Raw genomic sequence first — 15637 nt, forward strand, 5'->3', positions numbered from 1 at the left:
AGCTCATTCCTCTAAGAGAGTGAAAAGATATAAATAGGACATCATTCACTCAAGCACCAAATGTCTCCCTTTGGCAGCAGCCTCCTGCTAAATCCTGCTGTCACCTGCTAGATAACCCCCAAAGACAGCCACAAGGAGCTGTCAAGCCGGTGACTCACTCCTCTTAAATGATCAAGGAAGACAACCACAACCATCCGAACCTCTGGCATATAGATAGCTAGCAACACCAGGTACCAAAGAATGATTCACTTGTTAGGGTCTAGCATGTGGTAGAACCATGGAAGAGGGGTGTAATCCAAACAGCAGTTAAAAGGGGAGTACTACCCATGATGGCTCAGATGTAGGCATCTACTTGATTCGCCGTGTTTGGAGGAAGAGAAATGCAGAATATGAGCCCAAGAACACCATCCCCACTGTCAAACATTGAGGAGGAAAAGTTCTGCTTTGGGCCTGTTTCTCTGCTAAGGGTACAGAGAGACTTCACCTCATGAACAGGGCCATGCACTGTAGAATCTTGGGTGAGAACCTCCTGGCCTGAGCCAGAACACTGAAGATGGGTGTTGGATCTTCCAGCAAGACAATGACCAAAAACATCTAGGCAAGGCAACAATCTGATAGTCTTGTAGACCATTCCAGCCCTCGTGCAGGTCTACAGTCTTGTCCCTGACGTCCTTTGACAGCTCTTTGGTTTCGCTCATGGTGGTGATGTTTGAATGGAAGAGGTTGATTCTGTGAATGGTGTCTCATACATATGAGTTGATATTAAGGCACTTTTCTAAAGGGACCACTTTTGATAGACACTGACCACTGCAGACCAGGAAAACTCCCACAAGAGCTGCAGTTTTGGAGATGCTCTGCCCCAGTCGTCTAGACGTCACAATCAAACTCTGCCAGGTTGGAATTCTTTAGTCACCATTAAGTCATGTGATTAAAGTGTACACATGAAATACTCTTTCAACATACTTTAAACATGAATGATCAAAATCCAGACATTTGATTCAGACATTCCATAAAGATCTGTAATGAGTAGAAACACAGGGTGGTCTAAAGTGAAACGAGCAGATTTTGACAAATGCGTTCTTGGGCTTGTGTGTGCATCTTCGTTTCTCCTGCTGATATCGATATATATATATATCAAGAAAGTAAAGAATGTTCCAGCAAAATATTTTTGTGAACCAGTAAATATTTGAATCTGTTGATGATTCGAGCCTGACAATTCTGTTTCTGTCCGTTAGGAGGCGACATGCGCTACTTACTGCACACAATATACAGTAAACCAAGTGAGAATATAGTCAGTAAAAGGGGATTATACTTTTTTTTTTTCATCTCATGAATAATGAACTATTTTAGACTTTAGATCTTGATTTGACATTAGTGATCAGTTAACATTCAAAAATAGATGTATTTTTTTTTTTTTTTTTAATAAATCAAAGTCGAATTGTGCATAAACATCAAACATCTGGGAGACTGCAGAGATCTTCAGAACTGGCCAAATGTATATTATTCACTGCTCTGCAGGGACAGAACGTTTTCATCGGCTGCTTTAATGAATGGATGTCACTATGAGGTGAAATCGACATGTTTATTTACACAGCATGGGTAAAGCATGCGCTACAGTGCACTTAACACTTACATTACACTACTTAGGGCAAAAAAATAATAATAGTGGAACTCAAGCAAGCCTGTTATTTATTTCATTACGCGTAGACTGTCAGCTCAGAATCCATGTTTTCCTGCATCTGGTTTCAAATACGTTTTTGAAAAAGAAAAATTTCTTTACAATAATATGGAAAGCAAAAAAACAAAAAAACATGAGGGAAAAGTATAAATCCATTACAGCTAGACTATATGGTCAAAACTATCGGGACACCTGACTTTCACAATTATACGTAAAGCCAGAGTGGAAGATCTTGAGCGGCTTTATATAGCGGCGAACTCAACCCCGTTGAAGGTCTCTAACCTTTGGGATGAATTGGAACGCTGACCTGCTTTTCTAAACACTAAACGGTCAAATGAGCACTAGTGGAGCTTTTATTTTTCCAAAAAAGTGGCAATTATAATAAATGAAAAAACAGCATATCTGGACTACATGTGAATTAGGCTGTTCAAGAAGCACATAAGAATCTTAGTCAGGTGTCCACAAACTTTTGTCCACATAATGGTGCGGTTTCCCCGCAAACAAGCGAATCCCTAAAACATTTATACTTCGAACAGAACGTGTGAATTACTGTGACCGGTCAAGAACGCACTCCACTGATAAACTGGTTCAAATTCTCACTAAGTTTATTATCAAAAAGAGAGTTATGTTCACACAGAGAGACACAAAGGTGCCATGCTAGACTTGGTTACAATTACCAATAATAGAGGCAGTCATGTGTACTGGAAACAGGACAGACAGAGTTGGATATAAACTAACACACAGTTGATCTAAACTAATTTCGGAGATAAAAAGACTGAAAAATTTGAGTGTGTAGTAGGATCAAGGTGGTTAAGGTCACCAACAGCAAAATTGTTTGACAATAGAGGGATCAAAATAAAGTGAAAGGAAGCTGCAACCCCCCCCCACCCCCAGTCACCCCCCCCCTTCACTCATGCCATTGACAATATTCTGTAGATTTTAGAAGCATCATGTTCTGAAACCTCCTCCTCCCCACATTTTAGTTTTTCTTTTTTTTTTTTTTTTTTTACAATTTCCAATGCACCTGAACAAAGTAATCAACTCAATTAATACTCCCTGCTTTATTAAAATGCAAACTCATTGTGAAAAGCCATTTTTGCTTTAAAAAAAAAAAAAAAGAAAAAAAAGAAAATGAAATTCCACCTTGCACTATAAGAAAAAACAACCCCCCCTTTTTATTCTATAATTCTTTTTTTTTTTTTATCCATTCCTCCATTCACTCCTGGGTCATAATACAGCCTTTCGATCCGGGTTCTCCTGCTCTCCACGCACTCCTCCTGTCGCCGCTCTCACGCGTTTTCCTCTAGATGAACTCTCGGCGGTGGTAAGCATCGGGGTCGCAGTATTTGGTCACAACCACTCTGTTGGCAAACTTCCTCCCTGTCAAAGCTTGCATTGCTTTCTGGGAGTCGAAAACTGTTGTGAACTCCACAAAGATCTGTAATGAGTAGAAACACAGGATGGATCCCAGGTTAAACGAGCAGATTTTGACAAACGTGTTCTTGGGCTTGTACGTTTTATCGGTTGATAATTCGAGCATGGCAATTCCGTTTCTGTCCATTGGGAGGCGATCTGCACTACAGGGCATAATTTTCCATCGCATGAATAATGAATCGATAACGGCGACAATGTTACGGTCACGTTTCTGGAATGTTTTTCATATTAAGCAGCATCATGAACTACATTAACCGAAGAACTTTAACTCATCTAATGAATATCCACAATTTTGTGATAAAATGCGACAAAAGAGGATCGAGACAAAAGAGGATCAAGGTTGAATTTTTTTTTTTTGCAATATTGGTTGCTAGAAACCAAAGACTGACTGGAAACTCCAGCAGATTTCTCATTACTTATAAATTAAAAATTTTATTACCACTTATACCATAATTTTAAGTGCTTTTAAAAGAAATAAAATAAACGATGCATCTTTCCAGCGCAAAGACCGACTTCTGTACCTTTCCAGTTCCGGGAATCTCCAGGCCGTCGACGGGGCGAGGGATCTCGATGCTCTTGACCTGGCCGTATTTGGAGCACTCGTCCCTGACGTCCTCCACGATCTCTTCATACTCATCATCATCCAGAAGTTCCTCTGGAGCCACCATGTTCATCAGGCACAGGACCTCGGTGGGAATTCCACCCATCTGATTCATAGAGCTGTTCATCAAACCCGGCACCTGCAGCGTCACCGGGGTCTCGTTTATGCTCGTCTGCAATTCAGGAGAAAAAGTTTAGACAAATCAGACACGGATTCTTGGGTCTGTTCAGGTTCTTGCACTCGTATGGGAAAGTTTTCTTCCGGTTCTTACCAGAGTTGCGTTCTTGGCTCCTACGCTCGCTCTCTGGACTAGTAGCTTCTTATCCCCCAACTGCATGCCATTTAATCCTGCAATAGCCTGGAATTCACACACATTATTAATTAAATTACACAATCCAATAAAAAATGTTTTGGATGACGCATGTCGCATATTCAACACTTTTGTTTAACCCACCTGATCGTTAAGATTGACATCGACATATTCGCAGAAGGCATAGCCTTTGGAGAGCCCTGTGGCACTGTCCTTCACGAGGTTGAACGCCTTTAAAGGCCCAAAGGATGTCAACAGCTCTTTTACCTAAAATATAAAACAGGTGGCAGAGGTGCTGGTGAAGTCCTTTCTTTGTTCCAAGTTGTGTACATGTTTCAAAGAGCCAATGAAGATGAGCGATAAAATGCCTGTTGGAACCAGTCGTGTTAATAAATAAAAAAGAAATATTTATTAACAAAACGATTGAGACTATAAAGTCAAAAGAAGAAAGATTTAAATCGGTTTCTCCGTTCAGTCAGTTCTGATGTTTTATCATTTCTGCACATCTGATAAAGCGCAAACAGACCTGGTCATCACTGAGATAGTTGGGGAGACCTCCAATAAAAAGCTTATGAGCAGAGTCAGGGACTACAGTGGACACCACGCCTGAAGAACAAAAAAACAAACATGTTCACATGTGTCTCGATTTAACAAATGATAAATGTGACTAAGAATAAGCAGAAAAAGATTAAGGTCAGAGACGTACGCTGTTCAGTAACCCCACCTGGCACATACACGCTGGGATTCTCACTCATGCCTGGCAAAGGTTGGTAATCGTGTGGCCGGCGGATCTTCAGGCTCTGGCCTTGGAATATGATGCCATCAAAAGCCATTGCCTGTGTGGTCTCGTCCACAGAGCGCAACTGAAGCAGACGGAGAGATCAATTATTCATTGTAGTTTCAAGTCAACAACTTCAAAAGGTGACATTAGATATGATCGGTGCAGTGTTACATTATTCTGTCAAAAATAATAAAAAAAACATCTTGGTTAAATCCAGAAGTCCAAGGGTGCTGTGATACGTCCCGAACATAGTTCAAATACCGAGTTCCTACACGAACATTAAGTGATGGACCGCAAGTTTGTTTAGTCTCCGCATCACACTTTAAGTGCAGGATCACTTGCTACTTGAGGATGGAAGGAACGAATTCATTTAAGAATAAATAATTACACTGAAATCTTGGGTGTTTCTTAAACATTCGTTGAAGTATGCAGAAATAAGTAAAACAGTTAAGTAGGCAACATCTGCATTATCCAAATGAGGTCTAACAAATGTAAAACTTAATTTATTACATTTTATGTAATCAGTTAAATTTGTGCCCATTTAATAAATCTCTCTCTCTCTCACACACGCGCGCACATATATACATACGGTTAGGTTTTTATATAAAGCAATCAGTCATTTATATTAAATTTAGATTTTTTTTTAATGTAATCTATTGATGTTCACAAACGTTAATAAAAAACAGCCAATTGTGTGTTTTGCATTTCTTCCCCCTAACTGTACTGAAACTTAACCGAACCGTGATTCAATAAAGAGATACGCACAGAACCGAGAATTTTGTGTACCGTTACACCTCTAACAAAAAATGTTCATACCCAATAGTTTGTGTACGTTTTTCTACTACTGTATTTTGAAATTTTTTTTACAATTTTAAATGTTCAGCACTGCAGTGCTTTTCCTCCAATCTTCATTCGTCCATTAAACTAAATGTATCTAAAATAACTTAACTCTTACATGTGTAAAAGCCCCCCCCCCCCAGAAAACACCACAGCCTTGGCCCACTTAATATAGACAAGTGCTTTGTAATGATTTACTGCATTGTAATTGTTTACAGGTGTGAAATATTTGGGTTTGAGAATAAAGATTCAGAGTGAATGATTGTGTGAGGAGGAAAATATATTTTTAAATTAAAAACCACCTTACCTCAAGGAAGGCAAAGTTCTTATCCTGGTTAATCTGGACAGCAAGAACAGGGTTTCCTGGAGCCTGAATAAGACCCCCTAGTCTCATTTGAGCATTGAAGAAGTCCATCATTGATTCCTGGTGATTATAAAGGGGAAGCATTAACAAGATGTGAACCTTCATGTTGTATTAATGATTCATACACCAGTACAAATTACAGGTGGTCTGTAGAAAGACTGGACATTTTAACCTCAGCATGGAGTTGGTACCACGATTAACAAAAATAAATACTACAAATGCAGAAAAGCTTCTGTCTTCTGCATCCGTCTCCATACCCCCCTGTCCTCTACATCTGCCTTTCTCAAACCAACTACCTGCATGTCTTCCCTCACCACATCCATAAACCACCTCCTCCTTGGCCTTACTCTTTTCCTCCTTCCTGGTGGCTCCATCCTCAGAATTCTCCTACCAATATACCCCATGTCCCTCCTCTGCACATGTCCAAACCATCTCAATCTCCCCTTGTCTCCAAAACGTCCTGAATGCGCTGTCCCTCTAATAAACTCATTTCTAAATCCTGTCCATCGTCGTCACTCCCAACGAAAACCTCAACATCTTCAGTTCTGCTACCTCCAGCTCCACCTCTTGTCTTTTACTCAATGCCACTGTCTCTAAACCATATAACATCTCAGGTCTCACCACAGTCCTATAAACTTTCCTATTCACTCTCGCAGATACCCTTCTATCACAAATCACTCCTGCTATCACTCTTCTCCACCCACTCCACCCTGCCTGCACTCTTTTCTTCACTTCTCTAACACACACTCTTACTTTGCACTGTTGACTCCAGGTACCTGAACTCCTTCACCTTCTCCACCTCTTCTCCCTGCAACTGCACTCTCCACTCCACTGTCCTCTCCCTCATTCACACACATGAACTCTGTCTTACTCCTACTGACCTCCATTCCCCTTCTCTCCAGCACGTAACTCCACCTCTCCAGGCTCTTCTCAGTAGGGATGGGGAAAAAATCCTAAATTCATTGACTTGTCCTCATACACAACTGCCAACTCCCCCAAATGTGTGATGCAATAATTAAGTGCATTGTTACAGACTGGCAGTATTTAGAGATGCATGTAATGCCAGTGATCTAGTTCTAATCATTCTCTATATAAAAAGGTATATATATTTTTATGTATTGTTAAAGACATTAGGCAGGTATTAGACATAATGTGGAACAGCGATGACGTATGATATGATGAAGTTGCGCTCGGTGTAAATTACCTCTGTGATGCCGAATGGGATGTTGCCCACATACAGCCGCCGAGCCTGGCGAGTCATCTGGCTGCCTACTACAGGCACTGGGGTTGGTGTAACTGCCAGCCCGTCTGGGGTCATAGTGGGCAGCAGTGCTGTGGCAGGAATTTGACCAGCAGCTGAAACATGCAGATAAAAGAGAGAACAGAGATTGAATGGGCATAAAAAAAATAATAAGAAAAATAAAAATAAAAACACACTGAGTGAAAGTGTGTGGGATTAAATTAATCTGCTTGAGCAGATCATCAGTTCAAAAAGGAAAAATGTAAATAGTAAGTAGGTATCAGCAAACATGATAAAGATATCAGACATCAGCGCTTGTATGAGTGGACTGTATGCTCACCTTGCATGGCCTTGTACTGCATCGGCGTGATGTGCTCAAATCCTGGAGGAGGGACGTCCCAGTACTTTTTGATTTTCTTCTTCTTCTCTCTCGGTGGGGAACGACTGCATTTAAAGATAGGGGAAAGGAATTGAGCTTTATACAAGTATACAGGCATACACCACGGGTACCATTTTAAACATTCCCTCTTGATCACTATTTTGTTCTAAACTGGTTCAAAGTGACCGAATCAGCTTTTTTTTTTTTTTAGCAGATCCATAATTTGTATATTTAAAAACAATTACTGAAAACATTTCTTGGGGGGAAAAAAAGTTTTCAAATGATCAAAATATTGATATATTGTCTTTGTCTCATGGGCATCAGATGTTTGACTAAAGGAACCCTTTACGAGACTATTGACAAACTAAACAAAGCTAGTCCCCGAATTACGATGATTCGAATTCAACGATTGCAATTTCTGCGAAAGAGGAGAAATTCCTGACAAATTTGCATAACGAGAAAATAGGTGCATGAATGGAGGCTGGAAGAAATAAAGACATTTGTTAAAGTATGCTGGAATAAGTAGAACAGTTAAGATTATATCTTTAGAAAATTAAATATTGAATGTAAAACCCACACACAATATACACATCTGTATTAACCAAATGGGGCCTTAAAAAAGGCGAACTATTGAATTAAATCTTTACAATTTATTTGATTTTATTGAAACAATTTAAATCAATATAACAAGTGCATTGCCTTAATTTTCTTTTTATACATTTCATTTTTTGTATTTAAAACAAGCTCGGCAATTATATTCAATTGTTTTAAAATTGATATCGATGTTTACAACTTACTATGGGGGGTCATCGGAACGCATCTCCATGGTAAGTCGGGGACTGCCAACACTACGCACGTCTTTGCTACAATAATGAATTGTTAAACAGTAAATGACATTAAATAAGCAGTGGGAGTAAGAGGCAGCGATTTAACAGGTGGATTGAGTGGAGACTCTAATCGATACCATCAATTCGCTAACAGGTTGCACTTCCTCCTCTCACCTGCGTCTATGCCGGCGGTCTTTGCTGCTGCTGCGTCGCTCCCTGCTCCTCCTCTCCCTGCTCCTCCTCTTCCTCTCGCGACTGCGGCTGCGCGAGCCGCTCCGACGCCTGTGCCTATTCTCTTTGTCCCGCTCTAAAGAGAGACAACACAGCGAGCAGGATTAAGACAGTGGAAAGGAGGGGACCTCAAACATTACAGGGAGAGGTCACAATTATACACCTAGCTGAAGGCAGACCGGAGGATATATAATGCTGTGGAGGACAGAAGAAACCGAGAGAAGCAGCAGCAGGAAGAAACAAAAGTGACAAAGAAGACCTGCCTGGGCCCTAGACTAGAAAAGCTTAAAATATGTGCAAGGAAAAGAAATATGGCAAGAGTAAAAAGTTTTTTTGTGTGTGTTTTTTTTTTTTTTTTTTAAAGATAAGAAATAAGATACAGAAAGGTGAAAATAAGTGATTATATTTGTATTACTGAGCACTGGATAAGCAAGCACGCCAAACTGATACCCACCATGGCCGTTAACGCCGTCACCTGTATCGAAAGAGAACGAGAGTGAGAATCAGAGGGTGCCAACATTTTCTCTTTTTTTTTTTAAACCACACACCAACAGGTCACAGCTGCGCTGACTTGGTGTAATAAAATAATAATAATATTTTAAAAAACAGTCATAGTAAACAACACAATAAAATCCTGAAAAAACACTATTGTTCTGCATATAAGTAATAATTAATATCATTTTAAAGTACAGTGCTAAAAACAATTTATTTGCTTTTTAAATGAACACTGAGCTCCAACCTGCAAGTAATTTTCTTTGACAGATGCAAGTAATGTTGCACAACTCCAGAAAGGGAATGTGGTATTTTTTGGGGGTTTCGGTTATCTTGAGATCACGACATTTATTTTTTGGTAACCTCAAGATAGCTGAAATTACTTTATGATCACGTAGCCCAGTGGCTCGAGATGCGCTGTATAGTGCTGTTAATGTGATTCTGCGTGACCACCCCCCCGTCCTATAGTTCGGATTTCCCAAAAGCCCATGAGGTAGATTCTGTACTGATGTTTCCAAATTACAAATGATTTTTCTTCTGATTGAAACGAAAAGTTGTTTTCTCAAGATCAAGATGTTGAAACAAACATGCACGATGTTCTAATCAAAGAAACTTCGGGTGCATTGAAGCTCTGTGCTCAATCCTGAGTTCAGGTGACTGTGTGGAATTCAATCCCCCCCACCCTTTTAGATCAATAAAGTGTACATTTCTATTCAGTCTAAAAATTGTATATATGTTTTGGATCAAATTAGGGGCATGGCCACTGCAGCTGATAAGTAAACCGGGTTTCATTACCAGTACTAGAGATACTGGGGCGTCGCCATGGTTACCGCATTTTATTTAAATAGATGTTGCCTGAATAGTTCATGAGACAAATTATGAAAATCAGTCTCGTAAAAGAAAATTTACCTTTACGGTTTTTGCCTTGTGAGCTGCCATCTCTCAAATTGCATGCAATAACCATGGGGAAATGCCAGTCCCTCAAACTGGCTGGCCATGGAACCAATCACCAGTTCAGCATCACTATATTTTCCATGACTAAATAGAGTACAGATCTGGGCATTGTCTAGCATTGATGAACAGATTGATAAACAGATGGATGGACAGCATGCTTTATTAAAAAAAAAAAAGAAAAACCCCACTGTTGTCACTCAAACACAGGATTAAACACAGAACCTTGGCGCTTCAGTGCATTCATTCTACAAAAGCACCACTTTTCTTTTTCTGTGACTGAAAATTACCAATGCGTTTGCTTTAATATGTAATGATTTCAACGATAGTAATTCTTAGACATGGATTCGAATTTCAGAGTGTCATAATCTAAGAGCAAGAAATTGATTTATTTATATACAAATATAAAAATATATGTATAAAAATAAAGATTAGGCTGTAACTATGTAGGAGGCATTTAAAACTTGTGGAAGGCATCTTGAGTGTAAGCACTAATGTACTTTTTAGAGTTAGTTAGCAAAAAAAAAAAAAAAAAGAAAAGTAAAGTAAATGCTGGTGAAGAAACGACCTTGAGATTATTATTATTATTATCATCAGGAGCGCAGATGATCGTGTCTCTCAGATGTTTCACAACATTAAATCTAACTTTTAAAACGTTCATTAATAAATTAAATACTGTTACTGAGGGGCAAATCTGTAGTATAAATGGAACAACAGGTTTAATGCCTGAGGTTTAATGAAAATACACATCACAGCCTCCTCATTATTATTCTCTGATTAACAGACGTGCATGTCGGCTTAATGTGTTTCAGCATCTTTTATTTCAATTCATTCTTGAGAGAACATTTTTTTTGAGATCAATAAAAATAACTAGGCCTTTCGGGATTTCCGTACGTCGCTGTGAATACTGAGACAGATGTGTGCGAGACTCTCAGCCATGTCAATAAGGACACTATCGCAGGGGTCCCCAACCACCGGGCCACGGACCGGTACCATCGGTCACGACGTGAATCATTCGGTACCGTTGTTGCAAAGACAATAAAACTTATTGAATTAATAATAAATCAAACTTCTTTATTTATCGACCTTCATAATCTGCAGGGTGTTTATAAAAAAAATAAAAAAAAATAAAAAAGCCTGTGAATTTTTTTGCACATTCTGCATTATAGAGAATTTAATTTTTATTAGGTATGTAATTAAATTAGTAATTAAATCATGTAATATATATAATAGTAATATAATATGCATGTTATTACAAGGGACAACAATGACCCCCTCCCCCAATATTTTCTCGAATGAAACTAGCCTGTGGTGCAAAAAATAAAATAAAAGTTTAGGGACCGCTGCACTATACCATGGAAGAGAGTCAAAATGGAAATGAATCTCCTTATTAAAAACACAGGCACAATGCCATTAAGGGATGTATGTATGTGTGTATACACGCATATATACATACAGTGGGGGAAATTATTTTGATCTCCCGCTGATTGAGTTTTACCCCTTTACAAAAATATGAACAGTCTAGAATGAAAAAATGTAATAAAATTTTTTAAGTAAGATTATAAATTAATTTATATTTGATGGAGTGAAATAAGTATTCGATCAAATTAGCAAGAATTCTGTGTATAACCCAAAAAAAAAAAAAGACCCCAGTCACAATTAATCTCTTCCATTCAAATCTCTCCACCACCATGAGTGAGACCAAAGAGCTGTCAAAGGACGTCAGGAATGAGACTGTAGATCTGCACAAGGGCTGGAATGGGCTACAAGACCATCAGATTGTTGCCTTGGACATATGGTTTTGGTCATTGTCTTGCTGGAAGATCCACCCAACACCCATCTTCGGTGTTCTGGCTCAGGCCAGGAGGTTCTCACCCAAGATTCTACAGTGCATGGCCCTGTTCATGAGGTGACATCTCTGAACCCTTAGCAGAGAAACAGCTTTAAAGCAGAACTTGCCAGTTCTGGGAGGTTTGGCAGAAATGCCAAAGAGCTAAATTTTGGTCTCATCTGACCACATGACATTCTCCCAAGCCATCTCTGAATCATTCAGGTGGTCATTGGCAAACTTTAGACGAGCCTGTTCATGTGCATTCTTGAGCAGAAGGACCTCGGTGTGTGTTACCGATGGTTTTCTTGGTGACTGTAGTTCCAGCTCTCTTGAGATCATTAACAAGCTCCTCCTGTGTAATTCTGGTCTAAAACCCTCACCTTTCTCATAATCATCTTTACCCTTATGAGGTGAGATTTTGCATGGAGCTCCAGAGTGAGGCTGATTGACTCCTCATATTTCTTCTAATTTTTTGATTTATTGTACCAACAGTAATCTCTTTCTCACCAAGCTTCCTTTTGATGATCTTTTAGCCCATTTAGCAGGTCTAATATCTTGTCCCTGGTGTTCTTTGACAGCTCATTGGTCTTGTCCATGGTGGTGGAGAGTTTTGAATGGAAGAGGCTGATTCTGTAACTGATGTCTCTTATACACGAGTTGATATTAGGAGCGCTTTCCTAGGAGCAATTCTTGCTGGCTGGTACAAGATCAAATACTTATTTCACCCCATCAAATATGAATAAATTTATAACCCTCGTTTATGTTTATTATGAATTTATTTCTCTTCTTTTTGTTGAAATAAACCGACCATAAAAAATCTAGACTATTAATTTCTTTGTAAAGGGGTAAACCTCAAAATCAGCAGGGGATGAAATAATTATTCCCCCACTGTATACATTATACGGGCTGTCAAAATTAATGATAATTACTAATAATTTATAGCAACGGCACAATTTCTTTTTTATTACGCGCGATTATTGCACCTTCAACGCAACACAAATCACGACGTCCTTTCTTTACTGACATTTTTTGTTTTAATCTATGAATATATTATTTTTAACCACGAAAAAATTGTTTTACTGATGCGCAGGGTCTCAAATCAAACATAATCCGCCATGACGCACAAATCCGTCAATTAAAACTGCCCGTGTGGAAACATAGCAAAATCCGCGTTTTGAGACAACGCGTGTTCTTTAGATAATAATAATAAAAAAATAAGGGGGGGGGGGGGGGGGTCTGCTTCCAAGCAATAACCCTCCCCCTCCTCCCTCACGCCGGCCAAAACACTTTTTTTTAAAGATAAAGTGAGTTAATTGGTTTTATTTTCACTTTATATTGTTTACTAATGATTGTTATTTGTTTCAGATACACTGGGGACGATTTGTACATGAAATGTCATTTAAAATTAAATTTTAATAATTTTTTTATGGGTGTTTGGAACTAATTATCTGAGTTTACATGTTTTCTTTGTTTTTTTGGTTTTTTTTTGGGGGGGGGGTGTCACTTTGCATTGCAAATTTTACTTTAAAACATTTACAAGATTATTTTGTCTTCATGAGCAATGTTCAGTTTGGTTTCACTAATCATGAACATACATTTGCATAAAGCATCCATATTTGTCCATGTTAATTAAAATATTAAAAACTTAAAGTATTAATTTAAGGTACATTTAGTACAGATAAAAATGTGCGATATATCACGAGCTAACCCATGACAATCTTATGTTTTAACATTTAAATAGATTGACAGCCCATATACACTATTTATTTATATATATATATATATATATATATATATATATATATATATATATATATATATATATAATTACCCATACATGTAAATACACATACATACCTATCCATCCATCTAATTTATTGAGATATATATTTTTATTTATGTATTTATATATTACACAGACACACAATATACAACCTTTCCCTGTCCTTGAAACGTAATCATGTTGAATTTATTTATTTTAAATCTAAAAAAGCAACAGTTCATTTCCAAACCCACATCTGCCCCATGGATGAGCCGAATGGGAGTCGGTTCATACAAGTGAGCCGAGTCAAATAATTTGACTCACCAAAAAAGATCCGAAATCCCCCCCCCCCGGTTCGAATTTTAGCATAAAATATTATTGTATCATCTTTTCGTGCTTTCGGTACGCCTGTAGCTGTAAAACCAGTCAATCAGGTGTTGGTGAGACAATGCAGATACAAACCTTGCTTGTTTTCGCTCAGTTGTCTCTCAAATTCGTCAAACTCCGACATTTTGAATTCGCAGCGGATGAATGGGAGCGTGTGGGAAGCCTGGGGAGGGGAGGAGGGGGGGGGCGCTTTAGCCGACCACGTTATCTCACTTCAAAAACTAGATGCTTCTGTCTATTATGAAACATTCGGCCAAACGGAGAAACCTTTGTTTATCGAAGCTGCATGCGCGACCAGCTGCACGGAAACTTCCTATACAGCGCGTTGTTACGCTTCCCTCCCCTCCGCTGTCCTGCTAGCGCTAGCTAACGAGCTACCAAGACCGTTTCGAAGCTCACACAAACAAACAAAAAAAACACCCTTACACGCGTTATAGCTCAACGCCTAAATATCCCCGGGTACACTTCTCGTGTCTGGGTTAAAACGAAATATAAAACGGCCGCGTGTTGTATTTAATAATCCCCCGAGCAAATACAATACCAGCCAGGAGACCGACTCAACGTAGCTAGTTTACGGCAGGTCCGTTTCTCTCTGCGCAGGCGGAAGTGAATGCAGGCTGAATCCAAAATGGCGCCGTTTGAAGCCCTTTCCGTGCGCTGCGGTGAACCTGCGCTTCTTACCCTGCTTAGTGTGCTTACACCGGAAGTAGTGGTGCTTCTGTGTATCACCCAACGTTTGCAGAGCGGAGACTATAGGCGCGGAGGAGTATTGCAGTTAGGAAGGTTTCCCATTCGGTTTGAAGGACCATATAAGGGAGTTACACTATCTGGTGTGGGCTGATCAGGGGGTTGTACTCTCCCCAGAGTGTCAGTAAAAACACGGTACAGGATCCAGAACCCTCAAACTTTACTGGGTTTAGAATTGATCGTGTGTGATTCTTGCTGTCAATTGCTAGCTGCTGTTTGGGTGCGCGATGCCGAATGCCCAGTGCTGAATGACTGGTTGCGCGATGCTGTATGCCCACTGCTGAATGACCACCTGGCCTATTATACTCTTAATGAAATATAGTCTTGGTGCACTGCGATGCACCACTTGGTACACTGTGATTTCATAGGTAACTTGTCATGCTTGGTAAACTGTATGTCTGCCTCTAGTGGTGAAGCATGGAAATACAACTGAAGGGGAATCCTTTCTAACACTGCCACCCCCAAATATGCATGGAGTATTTGCCTCTAAATCCAAGTTTAAAGACTGTTGGGTTGATCATGGTGTCTTCCTCATCAGCTATCTCTGGTAGATTAATGAGACGGGTAACTAGCCGTGTGTATAATCGACCCCTAACGTTGACTTCTGCAGACCTTACTTGTCTATTGGCTCCAGGGAATGTCCTTATCACTTTCCCAATCAACCAAAGGGCTCGTGGTAGCTGGGGATCAACCATTATAACAACAGACCCAACTGAACTGGTTTTAGTCTCTGCATGCCATTTGTGTCGTAATTGGAGATTGGGTAAGTAGTGTCTCACGAAGCT

At 39.4% G+C, this 15637-nt stretch overlaps 2 protein-coding genes across 6 annotated transcripts in view; both read right to left on the reverse strand.

Annotated features, from left to right (window-relative positions):
- cnot3b (CCR4-NOT transcription complex, subunit 3b) overlaps nucleotides 1-698 on the reverse strand; it is a gene marked incomplete at its 5' end in the record, with an annotated part of 31397 nt that extends 30699 nt beyond the window's left edge. The window contains 1 exon segment of the mRNA XM_083544485.1: nucleotides 629-698. Coding sequence (XP_083400611.1) covers nucleotides 629-698 — 70 coding nt within the window.
- Nucleotides 699-2265: 1567 nt separating this feature from the next.
- On the reverse strand, nucleotides 2266-14798 carry u2af2b (U2 small nuclear RNA auxiliary factor 2b). Of its 5 annotated transcripts, XM_083544339.1 has the most exons (14): nucleotides 14647-14780; nucleotides 14181-14268; nucleotides 9137-9157; nucleotides 8626-8758; nucleotides 8422-8487; nucleotides 7586-7689; nucleotides 7210-7361; nucleotides 5949-6065; nucleotides 4730-4886; nucleotides 4550-4629; nucleotides 4168-4290; nucleotides 3985-4071; nucleotides 3634-3885; nucleotides 2266-3116 (listed from the first exon to the last, which is right to left on the reverse strand). In XM_083544339.1, exons 2-14 carry the CDS (start codon nucleotides 14227-14229, stop codon nucleotides 2982-2984), a joined length of 1476 nt encoding a protein of 491 aa, XP_083400465.1. In that variant the 5' UTR covers nucleotides 14230-14268; nucleotides 14647-14780; the 3' UTR covers nucleotides 2266-2981. The 5 variants fall into 5 exon arrangements, with proteins under 5 accessions (XP_083400465.1, XP_083400468.1, XP_083400466.1 ...); XM_083544342.1 differs by lacking the exon at nucleotides 8422-8487 and having other exon boundaries at nucleotides 14647-14798; XM_083544340.1 differs by having other exon boundaries at nucleotides 4748-4886; nucleotides 14181-14774.
- Nucleotides 14799-15637: the final 839 nt, after the last annotated feature.

The sequence above is a fragment of the Silurus aristotelis genome, assembly GCF_946808225.1.
Source record: "Silurus aristotelis genome assembly, chromosome: 6".
Classification (NCBI taxonomy): domain Eukaryota; kingdom Metazoa; phylum Chordata; class Actinopteri; order Siluriformes; family Siluridae; genus Silurus; species Silurus aristotelis.